Raw genomic sequence first — 20,555 nt, 5'->3', positions numbered from 1 at the left:
TGGCACAGAGGGGCGGGGCTGGGAAGACCTCTGCAGAGGCGGATGGACAAGGGGACGGAGCAGGCAATGACTTTATTGGAAGGTAGGAGGTGGCTTCACCCCCAGGGGGCACCCATTCCCTCATTTACAACACCCTTTCCACAGCCGCCTCAGCTGTCTGCAGCTGTGACACCGGGGTAGCGGCTGGTGCCTGGGCAGCAAGCCTCTCCTAAAGTGCTTTGCTCAGACAGTGCAGCCGCATTCGCTAAGGGCCAGCGTGGGTGAGGCGGGGTCCTCCTCGTGAGGCCCTGGCTTTGGGGTGAGACGTGGGCCCCACTCCTGGGCTTCCATTTGTTCTCCTCTGCTCCCTTGACCTGGCAGATGGGAGGTCTGGGGCGTTTTGGTTTGTGGGTGCCGCTGGGCTCCACAGTGGCAGGAGGCGCTCAGATCTGATATTCCCAGCTGTCCCCGTCCTCCAGGGCCCTGTTGACCACTCCCATCAGCTCTGACTTCATGGTCCCTTGCCGAAGCCTCTCCCAGTTGGTGCTGCTGCGGGAGGTACTTCGAGACACTGAGGGGGGATGAAGGGACTGGGGGGCGTTGAAGGGGCCGCCCAGACATGGTTTCTCCATGTCATCGTCAGAGTCCGAGTTGTAGAAGGCCTGGGCATAGCGCTGGACACGCTGCCGGTTGATATCCTGTCTGTCTTCCACCCTGTGGGGACAGAGGACTTGGAGAGGCTGACCTCAGACCAGCCCTGTCTCTGGGCCCCGCCCCATCTCCCCTGCTATTGGCCTTGGTCCTTGTCTGCAGCCCGAGTGGGCACAAGGGGTGCCAGAGCTCAGGAAGCAGCTCCCTGGGGTGCAGAGGCCCTGCGGATGCCTTCGGGGCCTGGGCACTTAGCAGACCCCTCCCCAAGGAGCCCACAGGCCTGTGTGGGACCCTGAGGGGGCAGGAAGCTGAGCAGAGGGATGCCAGCCCGCTTTGCTGTCACTCACCGCAGGAACCAGCGGTCCCCCAGCCCAAACTTGTACCCGCAGATCCCGGAGCGAGGCCACAGGCAGCGAGGCAGCTTCCGTTCCAGCATCACTGTGGTGGCCACGACCTGCATGTGGGGAGAGAAGGGACATCAGAGGCTGGGTGCAGAGCAGAAGAGGACAGCAGGCAGAGTGACAACAGTTTAGCAACAGCTAGGACACTCATGGTTTCCTAGAGGTGACGACATGCCTGAGCTGGGAATGGTGGGGTCAGCCCTCTTCTGCGGGAGAGTTAATGGGCCTTAAGCCCCCAAAGCGCTTCACCCCGTGACCTGACATCCAGTCCAGGCTGGTCCTGCCAGAGGTTGCGAGACCTTGCTCCAAGGAGAGGAAGTAATAGGGCAAAGAGAAGAGGGTTCTGTAGGGCTACAGAAGATCTTGACCCTATAGATGTAAAGGCCATTGAGAAATGCAAATATCCTTTGAGAAATCTCCCATCAGTACATTTGCATGGGGGAAAAAAAAAAAATACTTCCATGAGCAAACCCTGTTTTAAGCCACCTTACGGGGGGTTTAAGATCCATTTTCTACAGGACACAGTTAAGGACCATCCAGTTTGAGGGATGTCCGCTTCTATTTTGCTAAAGTTATTTTTAAGTATATTTCTAAATGATAATTTGATCCCATCAATTCCTTCTTTTGGCCCCATCACAATGACCCGACTGAAGATCGCCTCTGCTGCTATCGGGAGTTTTTTTCTAGCATTTTTAACATGTCCAGTTTTTCTGGGTCAGATTTTGCAAACTGAAAAAGCTGTGATACTCCAGTTTTTATTCAGTAACACAATCTACTGACTGATGGTCTAGCCACTACTAAGCTTCCTGTTGATTATGCTAGAAAAGACAGATTTGAATTTTTGAGAAAACTGAGGAATTCTTTTATCGCTCCGTTGTAGTGCTAAGCCCGTCCTTCTGTACACTTTGGCATTGCTTTGTGTACAGTGTAATCATGGTCCAAACGGGTGGATGGTGAGGTCACGATATCCTGAGTGGGCCGGGCCCCTGGCAGGAAGGGAATGACTTGCGCTAACCCTCCCAGCCACCAGGGGGCTCACCTGGGCCCGCCAGAGCTCATCCCGCTCGTGGGCCACCCGCCAGTGCGTGTCACCCATCATGGCGATAAGGAGGTTGAGCATGAGCAGAGCGGCAATGATGGCGAAGGCGGCGTAGGTGACGCTGTACATGAAGGGCAGATCCACATCGTAGTTGGCGGGGCCATCGATGATGGTGAGAAACAGCTCAAAGGTGCTGAAGAGCGCCATGGGGTAACTGTAGAAATGGCCCAGGCTGTTAGGGTCCTCTGTCTGGAAGATGATAAAGAAAGCTGCTCCACCCAAGGGGGTGAGAGGTATATGTGATTAAACCACAGCCAGCTCTTTGCTGCCCCTTTCAGTCCTGTTGCCTGCCTCTCCAGGAGCACCATCCCAGCCCTCCGTGGCTCCCTACTTTGGGTTCTTATATTCCCACGCTTTCCATATGGCCCACCGGCCTGAGCCCAAGGGCTGCCTCTCCCCAGCCCTTTCGAGGGACATCTCATCCTCACACACGGTGGCCTCTGCATCCCTTTCCACCTCCCCCAGGTTTACCCAGAGGCCTTTTGGGCTGGTTTGCTCCAGCCTCTCCAGCCCGGGGGCCCCCGTCTTAATCGATTTACCTGAGGCAAAACCCAGGATGACCACAGCCATCAGCCAGCAGAATCGCATCAGATCGCCAAAAATCATCTAGAGGGAGGAGACGGAGGAGGGGACAGCTCCACACCAGTCCCTTGAGCAGCTACCCCTTCCAGCCTTGGCGAAGTCTACAGTTGCACCCTCCAGGAGAGGGCTGGAAAACGACAGCAGGCCAAGTCTATGTGGTTGGTTTCGGTAGGGCCCTTGAAGGAGAACTTGACTTTTTTTTAAAGGATTGAAAAAAGAGGAAAATCCAAGAGAGCGTAGGGGGCTCTCCAAGCCTGAGACCTCTGTCACATGACCCTTTACAGAACTGTTTGCAGCCCCTGCTCTAGGATCTTTCTCTAGGAAGCTTGGGAGGAGGTACTGACCTTCTGGATCATGACGGTGAAGGGACCCAGCATGTGGAATCCTCGGGCGAAGTACATGACATTGCACCAGCCCAGCACCAGGGCAAAGGACATGGGTACCACCTCGCCGTCGGTGTTGGAAAGCCGCATCACCATGGTGCCCAGCACCATGCAGGCATAGGTGATGCTGGGGAGGGAGCAGAGAGGGAGATCGGGATGGTCCTGGGGGTCTAAAAGCAAGGGGGTGGTGGAGATGGGACCCATGCCCCCCATATTTTGCATCTGCGATCCCCCACACAGGGTCACACACCCATCAGAGAGGGGTCTCTGGAGTCGGGCTTCTCCGGAGGTCAGGGACCCAGGGGAGGGAAATGGTGAAACCAGAGCGGTGGTGAGGAAAGGGATGGGGCGACAGGGAGAACACTCACAAGAGGACGTGGAACGGCCCGCCAAGGATGGTCTGTCCAAAGAAGCGAATGACCCCCACGCGGAAGATGTCTGGAATCTGGAGGGGAAGCCAGGGAGACACAAAGGCCCATGGGGACCGAAGCTCGGGCCGGAACCCCAGGGCCGACAGCAGCATCCCACCCAATCATGCCCACACCACACCTCTATGAGCAGAATGATCACGGCTCCACAGATGGACACCAGCTCCCCCACCAGCCGGAGGTGGTCCCCGGATGTCACATAGGCCTCCTGAGGGGAGAACCAAGGTCAGAGGGCTCAGGGCTCCCCCTGGGTACAAATCCGTGGCCCTGTTCAAGGGCTCCCCGCCAGTCACATTCTTTTTTAATCTGTTTGGTTTGGCAATGCCACATGCTGCTCTTAGGGCCCATGTGTGTCTCCATGTGCATGTGTTTCAAGTGTGCGCCTGTGTATTTAAGGCCGGGTTGAGGGGAGAAATGCGGGGGTGGGGGGGGTGGTAAGTCAGGAAGGTGAGACGTGTCTGCCAAGGGCAGGGTGCTGGCTCCTGTCCAGAGCTCTGCCACTCCTGGGGTGTCACCTGAAGTAGCTTCTGCTGCAGGAGGGTGTTGTCTCGGGGGTCAGTTTGGTTGTTGGTCCAGGGCTTGAGGGGGCGGTAGACACAGCACATGGTGAAGCAGATGATGTACAGCAGGTACCCAGCAGCCAGCCCCCAGAAGTACGGCCGCCCGTATCTCTTCCACTTGAGGCTCACCAGCTCCTTCACTGGCGTCTGGTCCAGGATCTGGCGAGCCTGCCACAGAAGGAGCAGCAGGCGAGCAGCTTAGAGACCCTGACTTCCCTCCCTGGTGGCCCCCTACCCTGAAGGCCACACTCCTGTACCTCCCGCTTCTTGGAGGTAGCAATAAGTTCCAGCAGGGACTGCTCATCCTCCGAGGAGTCGATCTCCGTCAGGTCGTAGAGAGTGGAGGTCAGGGGCCCGAGGGTCCACTGGATGTACTTCCGTTTCTGCACCAGATGCTGGAACATCTGAGATGGGAGCAGGGGAAGCGCAAAGGGGATTGTCACAGGGTGTGCGTGGGGACCTTTCTCAGAAGGAGAGCACCCCTGAAAGAGTGGTTGCCTTTCGCTCAAAGACTGGCCTTTGGGCCAGAAGAACCCCTCTCCACACCTAGCTCGTCCTCTTGCCCAGTAACTCCCTCCAGAGCTTGGGTGGAAGGAGGAGGTGAGGGGATGCAGGGCTGTTGCTCTGGGGGCTGAAAGGACCAGAGGATGTAGGCATTACAAGCCACCCTGGGGTGGGATCTAGACCTGGTGGCCCCCAACCCCTTAGAAAGTGGGCAAGAAAGGGGACAAGAGAGAGGCTGAAAAAGAAATTGCAATCGAAGCTGAAAGCAGGACCTCAGCATCAGAGATGCTGGTGGAACCTGTTCCCGTGAAAGGCCAGAAGGATAAGATGAAGGTCAGGAGAAGGACAATGTGGGATTCGGGGAGCATCCCTCACCACGGTGTTGCCCTGCACTCCGGCCAGCTTGAAGGGGGTGAGACCCTCGTGATTGGGCACGAGCTCCAGGGACTGTAGGTGGTCCCCACGCCCGTCATAGGACAGCAGCAGGTTGTACATCTGGCAGGCAAAGGTTTTGTTGGGCTGGAGGACGAGGATGTGCAACACTGTGTTTCCTGGGGGAGGACATGTGGTGTCACGTAGCCACTGGGACCAGAGTCCCTGAGGCTCCCCATGGGCTCTGCCCCAGGGTGGGGGGGCCCAAGGGCTGCTCCAGCCCCTCCGCTCACACCCCCGCATCCCCGCTCCCCCTCCAGCCCAGCTCTTACCCAGGGAGTCCTGGGCCCGGATGTCAGCTCCATGATCAATGAGTAGCCTCACCATCTCCTCACTGCCCATGCAGGCAGCAAAAGACAAAGGATGCTCCCCTGGGGATGCAGAGGGCACCAGGCATGAGAGTGCAGCTGGGGTGGGCAGCCTCTTGCTCCCCCTTTCTCAGCTCTGGGCCGGAAACACTTGTCAGCAGAGGCAGGGCTGGTGCAGAGGGTCATGGGGTGGGCAGTTGGCTCTGGCCCTCAGCCCTCTAAGGGCTGCCCTCTGCCAGCTTCCCTAAGCCTGGAGCCCCCCTCAGAGCTCCCCCACCCTGATTTGCTCCTGCCCACGTGCCCGCCCTCCAAGCCTTGGGCCTGGCTCTCACCAAAGTAGATGAGGTTCTGGGGACTGAGGCGGAACTTGAGGCCTGTAACTCTTGCAGAGACGCTGGCCCCGTGGGTGAGCAGGGCTTTCACCAAGTTCATGTTCTGGTTCATGATGGCTATGTGCAGTGCCGTCTGACCTGGACATGAGAGCTCTTTCATCTTTGGGTCTGTCCCCAGGGTCCTGCAGGGGGACCCTCCCATAGCACTATATGGTCCTCGTCACCAGGGCAGCTTTGAGGGGGGAGGGTGGGATGGGGGACTGGGCCTGGCAGGGGTCTCCAGGAATCCCACTGCTGCCTGCCTCTTCCCACTCTATGCCTCTCCAGGTAGGGCTTGATGCTCTTAGCTGCACGGAGGATGCCAAAGAAGAAGGGAGATAAAGAGGGGAATAAAAAGTTGAGGGCTCAGATCCTCTCTCGGGTTCCCCAAGTCCTCCGGCACAAAGACCAAACGCTCAGTCAGCTTTCCCTGCATCCCAGGCCCCTTGGCCCCTCACCTTCACACAGCTCACATGTGATGGGCTCCTTGACCAGCTCCGGGGCAGCCTCCATCAGCACCAGGGCAGCCTCCAGGTTGTCATAGAGGGCAGCGATGTGCAGCGCTGTCTCCCCCAGGGCTCCTGGCATTGACACAAAGGAGCGTCACATGGCTTCTCTGGAGCAGGGGAATGGGGACCACAAAGATTCGCCGCCCCCCCCCCCCAGCACACAGTCCCAGGCTACACAGTGGGGGTAGGGGTGGGAGCCATGTGCACAGGGTGGGTCCGGAGGGTTCTACTCCCTACCTTTCTGGTGGACATCGCAGGCCTCAGACTTGAGCAGCTTGGTAAGAGCCTGGACGTCATTCTCTTTGGCAGCGAGGAGGAGCGGCAACTCCCAGATCCTATGAGGGAGTGGGAGCGTGCACAGTTGAGGAGCACGGGGAGCCAGCTTGCTGCAATGGCCAGGAACCCCAGGGTCCCTCATCCGGAGAGGTGGGGCCGAGGGGGTGGTACTGAGGGCTGCCTGGTCTCTTTTCTCACCAGGTAGCTGACCTAAACCAACTCTGTCCCCTTTGAGCTTGTGTGGGAGAATGTCAGGGGCCACTTTCCTTTCCCCTGGGTGCTAGGACCAGTGTGTGTGTCTGTGTGTGCATGTCTGATCTATGCACACCAGGTATAGAGGGAGGAGTTTTATTGTTATTTTTTGTCTTTTTGGATTTTTCTAGGGCCACACCTGCAGCATATGGAGGTTCCCAGGCCTACACCAGAGCCACAGCAACACCAGATCCAAGCCGTGTCTGCGACCTACACCACAGCTCAACGGCAACGCCGGATCCTTAACCCACTGAGTGAGGCCAGGGACGGAACCCGCAACCTCATGGTTCCTAGTCGGATTCGTTTCCACTGCACCACGATGGGAACTCCTAGAGGGATGAGTTTTAGTTAAGCACTCATTCACTTACTGACCTTTGTCCTCTGGAGCAACTCTGCTTTCGCTTCACTCGAAGTCTTGAGATTACCTTCCAAGATAAGCCTGTTTTCATAGACTAAGGGTACAAGCAATTCCTCCTTCATATTTGTGGAGGAGGCGGACATGCAGAGGCTGGCAGATCTGTTCCTGCTGTGTGATGCGCCCCTTCTTGACCTCAGCAATTCCCTTTGGTCTTGGAACCTCCCTCCCTCCAACCGTGTTTTTGGGGCTCCATCGAAAAGCAACCACGGGGAGATCCCATTGTGGTGCAGCAGAAATGAACCTGACTAGTATCCTTGACGATGCAGGTTTGATCCCTGGCCTTGCTCAGTGGGTAAAGGATCTGGTGTTGCTGTGGCTGTGGTGTAGGTCAGCAGCTGTAGCTCAGATTTGCCCCCTAGCCTGGGAATTTCCACATGCTGCAGATGTGGCCCTAAAAAAAAAGGGGGGGGGGGGAAAAAAGCAACCATGGATTGTTTTTTTCTTTTTCCTGGCCCTACATCGTATTACAGTCTCTTCCTCCTTCCTACCTACTTCGCATTTATTTTAGTCCAAGAATCATCTTCTCTGACTTTCAAGTTTGGTACCTATGGTGGACTACACATCTTTTACAATATCAAAACTGACCCCAACTAAGACCCAAGGGGTCCCTACAGTTTTTTTTTTAAGTTTGCTCTCCTGGCCCAGAGCCCCTTGGTCCTTGGACAGGAGTGAATGAAGTTAACACTGAGGATCCAGAGATGGCCAGTGACGTGAACAGTAGCTCACACAGGGATAAGCCACTGTCGCAGGAACTCGGACTCCAGGAGCTGGGGGGCGGGGGGGGGGGGTGTTGATCAGAAGAGGAATGAGTGTGATGCATCCACCTCCCTGAACGCTGGCCCCAGCTCCCTGCATCAGGCCATGTAGGCAGCCACAGGCCCCATGGATTCAACGTCTCCCTCCATTCAGTCCCCTCCTCCTCATTCCTGCGGACGCTCCTCAGTCTTTGTCCTCCAGGATGAGCAAAATATTCCAACTAGTTTCCCTACCCCTGATGTGCCCCCCATCCATGCTCCTGGATGCTGTCAAGGTATTCTCTCTGAATGGCAAGGGCAATCACAATTCACAAAGTCTGGTGGGTCCTCAAACGCCCAAGGAGAAGAAGCGCCAAAGTCATCCACAGCCGCTGCGCAACTACTCCTCCACGGTCCCTTCCTCCCACGCTCAGCATCTGGGCCTCAGCGCCCCAGGACACACCATTCTCCCCATAACCTGTGCTGTGACTCTCCTTCCACCTGGAAACCACTCTGCCACCCCACCCTAGCCTATCTGTGCTCCCGATGCCCAGGAATAGGCCCGGCATGGGGCAGACGCGCATGACCGCTATCTGCAGAATGAATGAACTGTAGCCACGCCAGGCGGCGGTTTGGCTTTACGGCCCCTCCTTTTTATCTCCGTCAGCCACCCCTGAGCCAACCTTCGACAAACACATAATCTAAGTAGAAAAGAGTATGCTTGGTATGCGCGCACAGCTGCAAAACAAGCTCGCTAGGCCTCACCCCCCCACTACCCCCATCATCACCGCCACCCCTGCCCCCCCCCCGTCGCCATCCCCACCCCCCATCATCACCACTATCTTTTCCAACAATTTGCCAAACCTCTCCTTTAGAGACATTCTAGAGCAAGCACGTTGCCCCAGCACACATGCCAGGGAGTTTTCTACCCTCTCCTCTGGCCTTATTTTAACATTTTTACTGGGTGCTCTGATTAGTATCTGTCTCTTCCTTCACACTAGGAGTCCTTGAAGGCAGAGAGCAGTCACTCTATCATCTTTTTTTTTTTTTGTATTTTTAGGGTGGCACCTGCGGCATATGGAGGTGCCCAGGCTAGGGGTCAAATCGAGGCTGTTGCTTCTGGCCTACACCACAGCCACAACCACACCAGATCTAAGCCGCATCTGCAACCTACACCACCTCTCTCGGCAACGCCGGATCCTCAACCCACTGAGCGAGGCCAGGGATCGATCTGTTTCTGCTGTGCCACAATAGGAACTCCCTTTATCATCTTTTTAAACTTTCTCTGCCCTCCTCTAATTAGCTTCTAGTTCTGTGCCCATTTCAACTAAAGGTCAATGGCAAAGCCATTGGAAATGGGTCCAAGGTGGCTTCTGACCCAAGTGCACAGCCCTGCTCCCTGCTTCCTAAGACCTGAGAGGGAAGACTAGTCAGTGGCAAGCCCAAAGAGATCCCTCTTGGTCCCAACACATCTCTGATGCCCATAAATCTCCTCATAAACCTCCATTCCCTACGTGTTCTGTTTCTGGCCTCTGCCCTAGTGGCCTGGGAAGGGCAGGGAGCTACTGTTTGGACTAGGCTTGCCAGATTTACCAGCTAAAATCAAGTAGAGTTGAAGCTTAGATATACAACATATTTTTTTTTGGCCGCACTCATGGCATGTGAAAGTTCCAGGGCCAGGGATCAAACCCGCACCACACCAATGACTAGAGCTGCTGCAGTGACAACACCAGGTTACCAGATTCTTAACCCTCTGCACCACCAGGGAACTCCTAACCTTTTTTTTAAAAAAAGTAAGTATGTTCCATGCAATACTAGGGACATACTTATACTGACAACTTATTTGTTGTGTATCTGAAATTCAAATTTAACTCAGCGTCTTGGATTTTTTTTTTTGAAAACCCCAATCAGACCACACTCTGGGTAAGGAACCAGCTTATGACTCAAGCCAATGAGGATTGTAGAGACCTGGCCTCTGGGTGGCCAACTCCAGAATCCAGCAAAAATCCTTCCCGGGGAACCAGGCAGAGCCATGACTTGCAATAGCACCAGAGCGTCACAAGGGGGCAGCTGAGAAAGCCTTTGCCGGCATTCTTGGCAGTAAGGCAGACCGCCCCCCGCCCCCAAACATCTGACTTCCCTGGGGCCCTGAGCCCACCCATCCAAAGATTCTTGCAAAGCAAGCCAGCACAGAAATTGAGAACTGGAAGAAAGATCTACACATCTTCACCAGCTGTCTTCCAGACACATCCCTAGGGCTAGAAGAAGATAGAGACAAAGTATCTTGTGATTAGTGGTTAAATCATACCCACTCCCTTCCAGGAAAGAGTTTCACTTTATTTAGCAGAATCCTTAACATTACCACCAGAATCTCTTGTTTACAAACACTGGTTTAGAGCAGTGGGGCTTAACCAGGGGTGACTACCCCCTGCCGCCTCCCAGGGAATTTGACAATGTCTGGACACATTTTTTGGTGGTTATCACATGAGGGGACAGAGTGCTACTCGCATCTAGTGGGTAGAAGGCAGGGGTGCTACTAAGCTTCTTACCCAAGGCAGCCTTCCGCAACAGAGAATTATCTGCGCAACGTGTCAAAAACGCCAAGGGAGAAAAACCCTGACTTGGAGGTATAATTATGCATAATCTATCCTTTAAGGAAGGATTTTTCACACTAAAAAGAATGAGAAATTCCCTCTGAGGGTTTTCTAACGAATCATTAAAAGCTAAAACAAAAAGGTGAAGGTGCTGAAGGGCACACTGATTAAGTACTTAATGAAAGACTTAATAAAGGAAATTATAGAGCAGGTCTGAAATTGTATATAATAAGGTGTTTCCAGGATCTAGAATGTCTTATTTTGCTGGACAATCATAAAATGGAACAGTCTGTTTCAATCCTGCACTGGCGGAAACCCCTCTGTGCAATTTCTGGCATAAAACCGACTCCATTTTTATAGCATAAACAAGCTGTTGACCTTCCCCCCGGGTGACCTCTGGGCCCCAAGTGAGGATCTGTCACAGTCCTTCTCTCCCTGTCCCCTCCACCCATCCTCTCGGCCTCCATTCTTATGGATGTGTTTGCGTCGTTGCCCTCACATGTGTGTACCTCCTCACGGGTGTGCTGTGTGCACGAGTGGAATTTTGCATGTGGTTGCTGGGAAACAAGGCAGGCTCGAGAGTGTGAGGAGGAGAATTCAAATCTGAACTGTGGCTCTAGGAAGCCCCTAGAAACCTCATCGAATCAGTTCATGTAACAGATGGAGAAAGAAGCCTGGAGTCCCGAGGTGATTTGCTCAAACAAGAGGGGGGCAGCGCTGGGACCCTTTCTCGGTCCCTGTTCTTTGTGTTAATCAGTCTCTGAAGAGTGATGAGAGGCGGCAAAGGGTACTGTATTAACATGTTTGGGTCCCACTGGTTTCCCCACAAGCCCCTCTCAGAGGAGCGTGCCGACGGGGGGGAGGGGAGGGCACACATGTTCTGAAAGCTCCGAGTCTGGTCCCAGGCAGATCCAGTTCTGAGAGGAGAAAGCTCAGAGCCCCTGGACCTCCGGCTGCCACTGGAAGCTGCCTTTTGACTGTGGTCATATCCTCTTTCATCACAAGAGCCCCATGTGTTATATGTGCCTTTCAGCTTCCAAAGCAGCATCTCTTGTCCTGTTGCGTTTGCTCTTTACAACCCTGTGCCATAGGCTGAGTGGTTCGCTCATTTTCTGCAAAGGAAACCAAGGCAGCCTGGCCAAATCATTGCCAGCAGTTCACAGAGTTAAAGGCAGAATGATTGGTTGGCTAAGAACCTAGCCTCAGGCTCTCAGCACTCGATTATGCGGTTCTTCTAGTTTTATGGCTCTTCCCAAGTTTTCTGGGGTTTGGGTGGGGTTGGCAGGGGACAGCTAGATCAGTGACCACAGATGGAGGAAAGTGCAGCCAGGAGCTAGGAGGAGGCGCCCATAGGCCACTGGAAGCCACCTCCCTCCAGCTCTGGCTCTGGGCAATGGGAGGAGGAAGCCACAGCTCAGGAAAGTGGCTAATTCCAGGCTTGGAGCTGGCTGCCTTTCTAAACTCCAGAACCACATCCTGCATGTAGAAGACGCATGGGCCTGCAGGTGCACCTGTGTATGTGTGTGTGTGTGTGTGTGTATTTCTGGAGGCAGGGAGTCCCAGTGTGCTGCAGAGCCCCAGTGCTTACTTTTTTGTTTATTTTTTTAGGGCTGCACCCACAGCATTTGGAAGTTTCCAGGCCAGGGGTTGAATTGGAGCTGTAGCCGCCAGCCTACACCACAGCCACTGAAATGTGGGATCCGAGCTGCGTCTGCAACCTACACCACGGCTCACAGCAATGCTGGATCCTTTAACCCACTGAGCAAGGTCAGGGATCCAATCTGCATCCTCACAAATATTAGTCGGATTCTTAATGCACTGAGCCAACAATGGGAATTCCCTATTTTTTATAGACATGCCAGTTCACGTATATGAATACAGGAATCCATCAAAACAGAAGAAAACCCCCAGTGTTCCCTGTCTTTTGCCAGCTGCTGGGAGGGTGACCATGCCAGCAAGGAGTTCAGGGGGAGGGCTAGTTTAGGCAGTCCTGGAAGCTGCCCAGCACACCCCACACCACCCAAAATCAGAGTCTGCACTGTCCTCCTGAAAGATCCCTGGTGCTTGTTTACAGCCTCCCTAGAACACTGGCTAAGCACTTTTAACCCAAGTCAGTGCCTAGGGGTACGTTGTGCCCCATGAGCCTCCAGAGAGCAGAGAATGTCACGATCATTTCTGCGAAGCTAGCTGAGTGCTTTACACTCAGGGTCGAGTCCATCCCATCTTAGGAAATGATACAATTCAAGGCCGAGAGAGATGAGGCAGAGGAAGTGGGAGAAGGGCGCCAGTTCCACTTGGATCCCAGTCACAACGATTTAGGCAGAGAGAGCGGTGACGAGAAGCCCAGAAAAGATTTCCAGAGAGAGAGGGGCATGCTGGGCACTCCGTATTCCAGGAGAGACCAGAATGCCTTTCCTTCTCGTTGGACCCTGCCACCCCACCCCACCCCACCCCACCCTGGAATCTCCCCAACCCAACAGAGTCCCCTGTGAGCCGTGGTACACATTCCGAATTCACCCCTAGTTCATTCCAGCTCTGCCTCATTCACGGGGGTATCAGGCCCTACCTACCTTCCAGCTGTCCCCCAGCCAGTCTGGGGACAACATGAAATAAGAAGGTGCGGGTAAGAACCGAGAAGACTCTGCCCAGCAAAGGTCTCATTCAGATCGGACGGAGAGATCAAGGGCTTTGGAGACAAGCAAAAGCTAAGAGAACTCAGCACCTCCAGCTCTGCATCAGCTCCTCAAAGAACTTCTCTAAACAGGAAATGAAAAACCACAATTCGAAACAAGAAGAGTACAAATGACTAAGCTCACCAGTAAAGGCAAAGATAATCTATTCTTGTTTTATTGTTTTTGTTTTGTCTTTTCTAGAGCTGCACCCTCGGTGTATGGAGGGGGTCCAATCAGAGCTGTAGCCGCTGGTCTATGCCAGAGCCCCAGCAACACTGAATCCAAGCCGCGTCTGTGACCTACACCACAGCTCACAGCAACGCCAGATCCTTAACCCACTGAGCAAGGCCAGGGATCGAACCCACAACCTATGGTTCCTAGTCAGATTGATTAACCACTGAGCCATGACAGGAACTCCAACAAAGATAATCTAAAAGTAGGAAATCACCCATTACCAATATGATATCTAAACCAGCAAGCATGAGAAGAGGACAAACGTTGAACACTGAAAATGCATTGGAAAGGAAGAGACCAGCAAGCAGAAACAATTCTGCACACACAGAGACGGATATATCCAAATATACTGGGAACCACAGATCCAGAAGGTGTGTTTGCTTTCTTCCATTGGCTCTTTGCTCGCACGATTAGCTCGTGTGTGTCTAGCTGCCCACAGACCTTCCCTTAGGCTGGTGGACATGTTCAGGTCCTTCTGGGGAGCACCCGCCCAGAGGGGAATCAATAATCCAGGCCCCTGAGGTCCAGGAAGAAGAGGACCAAGAAACTGTGGAATCGGAGGATATGAGGAAGAGGAGGAGGGAATCCTTCAAAAAGTGTTGACATCAGGCCTTCTCAGCTCAAGCCCGTGAGACAAAGGCTTACCAGATGCCTCTACGTAATAGGGCAGAAAAGACACAGGGGGAGCCGCTCAGGGCTCCAGCCCAGGTCTGTGGCTCTGTCTCTGCCACACAGAGGCACACAGGGAGCTTCTGCCATGGCTGTCAAGCCCCCAGGCCTTTCCTGGCTCCCCCAGCCCTGGAGTCCTGAGAGTGAGATGGGAAGGGTGGACCAGGCTCCAACAACAATACCACTCTGTTGCCTCGAGATGTCATCAGCCAAACATGTGCTCAGCCCCCACTCTCCCAGGCCTGGGGGGAGAGAGGTGGGTGGCTGGTGGGAGAGCCAGGAAGCCAGAACTCAAAAAAAAAAAAAAAAAAAAAAAGCAGCCCAGCCCCAGCCCCAAATCCTTGAACAAAACAAGGAAAGCTACAGAGGCTCCAAAGAGCCTCCAGCCCTCTCCCAGGCAGGCTCAGGCACTTGGAGATGGAGAACGACCCTCGGACATAAAACCTTTAGCTCTTCCCTCTGAACACAGGTTAACCTGCCTCTTAGGGGCTCGGGCAAGGCCTCAAGAGGAGCACTTCCTTCCAGCCGGCCAGCCCCTCGGTGGGGAGAGATGCCTCAAGCCTCCTCCCCTCCTCTCCAGCTCCCAATTCTAAGCTACCCTGGAGATGGGGGGGGGAGCGCAAGGGGAGTTGAGGGCAGTTTCCAGGGGCTGGAAGCCTCAAGTGAGATTTACTTTGGACTCAAGCTCGGACTCAGGGTTGAGATCCCAAATTCCTCAACCTGCATCGGACGGCGGATTCTAAGCACATCTGGTATTTGAACCCGTGGCCCATGTCCCTCTCCCCCAGTAATAAATTCCAGGACTGGGTCCCAGCTTTGTCTCCATACCACCCCCCCCCCCAACGCAGAGTAACACAGAGCGGGGCCTCCTCAGTCAGCGGCTGCTGGGATGAAGGCACAGGGATGCGGAGGATCGCAGTTTGCCTTCTTTTGTGGCTACTGGTGTCTGCAGCTCCCCCCTGGACCCAGTCATTCATTCATTCGCACATGTGTAGCTATTTATATGTGCTATGTGTTTCTGCCCCCGAGACTGGTCTGGGGCCAGGGAGTAGAGACAGAAGGCATGGTTCTGACCCACCAGCCCCTCCGGGGGCAGGTCCATGATACCGGGCTCCTTCCAGGGCCCGGCAAGGTGCCTCGCCTTCAGGGCTCACAAGAGACTTGCCGAAGTAATGGGATCTTAAAGATGATGAACACCTGTGCCCTTACCCGCCCCCTCCCCTTCCACCTGGCCTCCCGGGGGCCTCGCCCCACAGGCCAAGACTCTCGAGACAAAATGCTCCCAGGGAGCCAGGCCTGAAAGAACAGTTTGCCCAGACAGAGGTGCCAAGCAAAGCCTGAAGAGGGGAAGCGGGGGAGAGGGAGGGGAGCGGAGGGGGTGAAGAGCAAGCCTGGGGTTGCCGGGTTGGCGGAGCAAGCAGCTTGAGGCTTACCGCTTCTGCTGCAGCAGGTTCTGCTCATCTTGGCTCTGAGCCCATGACTCCTGTCTCTGGAACCATCTACACAACTTTCTCCACAGGCAGAGAATGAGCCCCTTCTCCTTGGGCAGCGGCAACCCCATGGAGTGTAGGGCCGGCTCCTTGGGAGGCTGGGGCCCAGGCCAGACCCAGCCTGGACTCAGCCTTGGGGCCACATCGGCAGCCCCTAGGGCCGGCCCTCCCTCTCCCCGTAGAGGTCCCGTCTCAGGCCTCCTGGGCCCCGAAGGAGTCTCCCTGAGGTGCACTGGCCAGACGCAGAGACTCTGAGTGGGTTACACTTGGCAGAGCTGGGACTCCCGCCGGGCTCCGAGGCAGGAGCTCCACCTGGGAGTAGCAGGAGCCCTGCAGACACTCCCTCCTCCTCCCAAATTACCTGAGATTTAAAGAGACAGGCCAGCAGGTCTGCCTGCTGTCTGGGGCCCGGCTCAACTCCCTCTGCACCAGGGTCACCCCGCCCCACCCCCGCCCCCAGCCAGTCCAGGGAGGGGAGGCCTTCAGAGAGACTGGACAGGCCGCCTTGGACTTTGGGACACCCAGTGACCTTTCACAGAAAGACCTGGACAGGCCAGTCGAGCCCGAGAGGCTCAAGGCAGTGAGGGGAGGGTGGGAGGAGTCAGGTATGGTGCTGGGTTGGAATGTCCAGTGAGCGCCCAGGGTGCCCTGTGATTCCTCACAGGGCCTCTCTGCCCACCCCCAACCCCGTCCCGGACACCTAGCTTTGCTGGACTCTCCCAGTTTCATCTCTCACCTGGCCCAGAAGAGGTACATAAATATTGAAAACTCTTAGTCCCTCACCAACGGTGGGGCAGCGACTTTTTCTATAAAGGGCCAAAGGTAAATATTTTAGGCTCTGCAAGCTGCACACAGGCCTATAGACTCCTGACACACATGCTTTGTTTTTTTAGCCCCTTAACAGATGAGATGGAAAATCCATTCTGAGCTCCTGGGTTGGGGCACAGACTGGCGCTGTGGGTAGGATTTGGGCCCCTGGACAGAGTTGGCAGACTGCTACTCTGGAACCCTGGAGACCATCCCCCAATGCAATGTATACGGAGAGGATTTTGCCAAATAAAATACAAGGTGTTTGATTCACTTTGTGTTTCAGATAAACGGCAAAGAATTCTTTTAGTATAAATATGCCGCAAATATTGCAAATATTTTCTCTGGCAAGCTCCACAGAAAACGGCATTTATTCACCAGCTCCTGCCTGCTGGACCCTTGACTAAGTCTCCCCAAGTCCACTCACATCAAACCTGTGGGGCAGGTATCATTATTACATACGTGTTACTAATGACGGGGAAAAAAACTGAGCTCCAAGTGGTGAAGTTAATCACTCAAGGTCATAGAGCTGATTAGTAGCAAAGGCCAGATTCAGGCCCACTCCCCTCAGGTCAAGGTCAGCATCCCTGTCTTTCTGCCCTACCACCCTACTGCATCCCGTCCAGCAAAGAGCATTCCAGAAAGAAGGGACTTGCACACGGAAGAGCGATGCCAGGAAGCACAGCCCATCCTGGTCCCACAGCACAGAACTCTGAAGAGAGCAGGCTGGGCAGCGGGCGACGATCACCCTTCCCACTGGAAAAGGACTGAGGCCCTGGCTTCTGCCCAGCCCACAGCGAGCCAGGGACTCGACGGCCTGGGGCGTGGGTGGCTGGGCCCGTAGAGTCACAGGTATGTGTGGGTCACTCCCAGGCTTCAGAGTCTGTTTTCTCCTACCTGTATCTGATTCAGAAAGCTGGAAGATGCGGCAAGGAGTGTGTGGGCGCGCGCACACGTCTGTGCGCGTCCGTGTGCATCTGAGCGCGCACGTGCACCTGCGCTGTGTGTAGGCACAGGGGTGGCGTGTCTCTGTGGGCGGGGCGGAGGAGGGTCACCCTCAAATCGAAAAGGAAATTTCTGCCTTTCGTCCCTTGCCAGGCAGTAGCTCCTGTGTAAACAGTGAAGTCTGATTAGCTACCGTCCCCACCCACCCAGGGGTCAGTGGGTTCAGGCTGGGTGGGGGGAAGGTGCTGGAACCCAAACCTTGAACCCAGGAACTTTGTGCCCATTAAGACAGTGTTTGCCTGCCTGCTGTCCCACCCACCTCCTCCGTCCTGCTCTCTGGCCTCCAGGCAAAGACCCCAGTTCTGTTCCTGTGAAGGCGAGGATAAAGCACTGGGGTATTTGTTCTCTGGGGGAGGGAGGCTGCAGGAGGACCCAGCCATCATTCCCAGCTTTCCTTCCTCGGCTTTGCCCCCCCCCCTCCCCAGTGCTAGCTTTGCAGAGTCATGTGGACAGGTGGGACATTGAGAACAGACTCAGAGTGGGTGTGGAGGGCTGCAGACCAGCCTCAGTTGGGAGCGTAGGAGCTGCTGGAGGCTGATTTCTCTCTTTGGGGCCCTGTTCCTCCACCTGGGCATGACTGATATTTTGAAGCAAAGAATTCTTGAGGGTGGGGGGCTGTCCTGTGCATGGTAGGATCCTAGCGGCCACTCACCAGGTGCCAGTGGCCTCCCCTCTGCTCAGTTGCAACTATCAAAAGCATCTTTTGGGCAGAATCACTCTTCCTTGAGAACAACCAATTTAGGGCAAAAAGGTGTATATATATTTTCTTCTGGTTTTGTCCCTCTTGGTCTGTGTTCTATGTCTTTCTCTGTTTCCCTCCAGTTTTTCTCTCTCACTGCTTCTTGGTGATGGCATCCGCTCCCTTTGGTCTTAGCCTCTGCGCTGGTGAGTGTGGGGTCTGTGTGCTTGTGTGTGAGCTGTGTATGTGTGCACATGCATGTGTGTGTGTATATATATGCCATGGGTGGGGGTGTGTGTCTGTGGCCGTGACTTTGAGTGGTCTCTCTCTGGAAACTTTCAGTGTTTTTTCCCTTCTTTCTCTTCACCCCTGTGTCTGTCTCCCTGTCTAGTATCCTCCCAGCATCCTCCTGGGAGTGGGGTGGCATCCATTTAGCTGGCTTGTCGTGGCTGGGCGGACCAAGAGGCAGCAAGGATGGTGCCAGCCTGGGGCAGCGCGGTCAAAAGTACCATTCACTCAGCTTGGAGTTTGTTCCAGTCACTGGGTTCACAAGCCCTTGTGTGCCAACTCATAAAGGCCACACACCATCAAATGGCAGGTAAGCAGGTGAACACACACACACACACACACACGTCACAAGCACCACCCAGGATGGTGCTCTGCTGCGATGTGTAACTGGTGCTGGATCTCAGGCTGCATAAAAAACTTCTAAGGTCCTTTCGACCAAACATCCTGTGATTCTGAAGAATTATGAGTCCCCTGTGGTCCCATATGAACATAGTCCATCAGCCGCCACCGGTCAGGAGATCTGAGTTGTGGCAGAGCCCTCGTGCACTCTTCCCTACCAGGTGGCCTTAGAGCCTAGACCCCTTTCCTCATTCCAGGTGCTAACTGTAGCGTCATCCCTTTGCCTTTGTTTCTCACAATCTCTCCTCAACCTGGAGCCGCATCCGCACCTGAGCACTGGCACCACGGGAGACCTGGGGCCATTGTTGACTCTGACGCTATCTGATTTCTGGAAGAGACCTGGGATTGCCCTGCGGCTCCTTCCACCTCCCCGACGAGCACGTTCACCTTATTCGATGTATGTTTCCTTTTACGTCAACTGACTCGGCGCGTCATAGCAGTAGTTCAGAATTGTTTTTTGTGTGCTCATGTGTCTGTTTCCTGGTGCCCTCGTAATTGTCTGTAGACTTAACACGTCATGGGTATTGGTCCTCCTGGATGCTTACCTCTTGGCAGAGGGGGTCCCAAGGGCCGAGATGAGCCTGTGGACGTGAGCATCTTTCGCTGCCCTTGTCTAAATACCTCCACCACCGTCCCACCGCCATGCCTCTGCATGGAAGTAAGATGGATCCAGCCGTGAGAGGTCTCACTTGATTTGCAGCCTCAGAGAGTCTGAACATCTCATTTCCAAAATCCTCCATCTAGGAGGTGACCGGGAAGGGACTGGGTTCTGGTCTGGGGAGACATGGGTGTTGGCTCTCATAGTTTGCAAGAGGCCTGAAGTTTTAGAGGGAGCCCCTTGGCGCTCTAATTCGACCCTTGGGAGTTCCCATCGTGGCTCATGGGAAACAAATTTGACTGGTATCCGTGAGGATGCAGGTTCAATCCCTGTCCTCACTCCGTGGGTTAAGGATCCAGAATTGCCACGAGCTGTGGTGTAGGTCACAGACATGACTCGGATCTGGCATTGCTGTGGCTGTGAAGTAAGACGGCAGCAGGAGTTCCAAGTTGACCCCTAGCCTGGAAACCTCCATATACCTCAGGTGCGGCCCTAGAAAGACAAATATATACATCTGGACCCTCACTCTCTCCTGAGGTCTCTGCAGGCTGAGGTGAGGACTTGCAGCCCCAGTGTGGCCCCTCTGGAATAAAGCAGGATGCAAGAGGATGTCGAGACCACAGGCTTCCCAGGGCAGAACCTCTGGTCCTGCGCGCTGGGCTTCCTGGAGCCTCTTTTTCCTCTCTCCTTCCCTCTCTCTTCCTGCACAGACCCCGGGGCTCCTCCCTTCCTCAGCCAGACCCCTCTGCTCTGCCACCTCTTTTCATCTGCTTTCACCCACGTTACCTGCTCTGAGGCGCCCTGCTCGCAAGCCAGGAAGTCAACCAGGAACGCAGCTGCTGAAGTGTGCACAGCTCCCGGAGAACTTTCCAAATATGCCCAAGTGATCTTGGCTTCTGCAGGAGGCAGAGAGAGCAACTCATATGTAATCAGAACAGCTGTGTTCCAGTTCCTGCAGAAATCACAGCGGGAGCCTGGCCAAGTCACTTACCTTTTCGTGTCCTGATCTACAGAAATAAGAACTCTTAAGTCTGTGAGATTTCCTGTTCCTTTTAAGGCTCTTTCCGCCCCCCCCCCCCCCCAGCGACTCCCCTCCACTTCCACATGCAGAGTCGAACGAAGGAACTCAGAAGGGACTCCTTATCAGGAAGGACTCATCTCTCAGGTGAGATCAGTTCAACTCTGAATCATGGGCACAGATCTCTGCCAAGCAGAGTGGAGAGGGGAAAGGAG

General features: G+C 54.7%; 1 protein-coding gene across 9 annotated transcripts; it reads right to left on the bottom strand.

Moving 5' to 3' along the window:
* Nucleotides 1-53: 53 nt before the first annotated feature.
* On the bottom strand, nucleotides 54-20,389 carry TRPV6 (transient receptor potential cation channel subfamily V member 6). 9 transcript variants are annotated; one of them, XM_047763353.1, is made up of 15 exons: nucleotides 20,314-20,389; nucleotides 20,109-20,218; nucleotides 17,251-17,461; nucleotides 6,445-6,542; nucleotides 6,157-6,279; nucleotides 5,660-5,797; nucleotides 5,292-5,390; nucleotides 4,963-5,138; nucleotides 4,341-4,487; nucleotides 4,039-4,251; nucleotides 3,057-3,731; nucleotides 2,670-2,736; nucleotides 2,071-2,339; nucleotides 978-1,084; nucleotides 54-693 (listed from the first exon to the last, which is right to left on the bottom strand). In XM_047763353.1, the coding sequence occupies exons 5-15, from the start codon at nucleotides 6,209-6,211 to the stop codon at nucleotides 423-425; spliced, it is 2,217 nt and encodes a 738-aa protein (XP_047619309.1). In that variant the 5' UTR covers nucleotides 6,212-6,279; nucleotides 6,445-6,542; nucleotides 17,251-17,461; nucleotides 20,109-20,218; nucleotides 20,314-20,389; the 3' UTR covers nucleotides 54-422. The 9 variants fall into 9 exon arrangements, 8 of the variants coding, with proteins under 8 accessions (XP_047619309.1, XP_047619312.1, XP_047619311.1 ...); XM_047763356.1 differs by lacking the exons at nucleotides 17,251-17,461; nucleotides 20,109-20,218; nucleotides 20,314-20,389 and adding an exon at nucleotides 15,490-15,905 and having other exon boundaries at nucleotides 3,057-3,222; nucleotides 3,464-3,540; nucleotides 3,645-3,731; XM_047763355.1 differs by lacking the exon at nucleotides 17,251-17,461 and having other exon boundaries at nucleotides 20,314-20,383.
* Between the last annotated feature and the right edge of the window lie 166 nt (nucleotides 20,390-20,555).

Source organism: Phacochoerus africanus, chromosome 16 (genome assembly GCF_016906955.1).
Source record: "Phacochoerus africanus isolate WHEZ1 chromosome 16, ROS_Pafr_v1, whole genome shotgun sequence".
NCBI lineage: Eukaryota > Metazoa > Chordata > Mammalia > Artiodactyla > Suidae > Phacochoerus > Phacochoerus africanus.
Note: the sequence above shows the minus strand (reverse complement) of the source record. Positions and strands in the feature narration are given on the sequence as shown.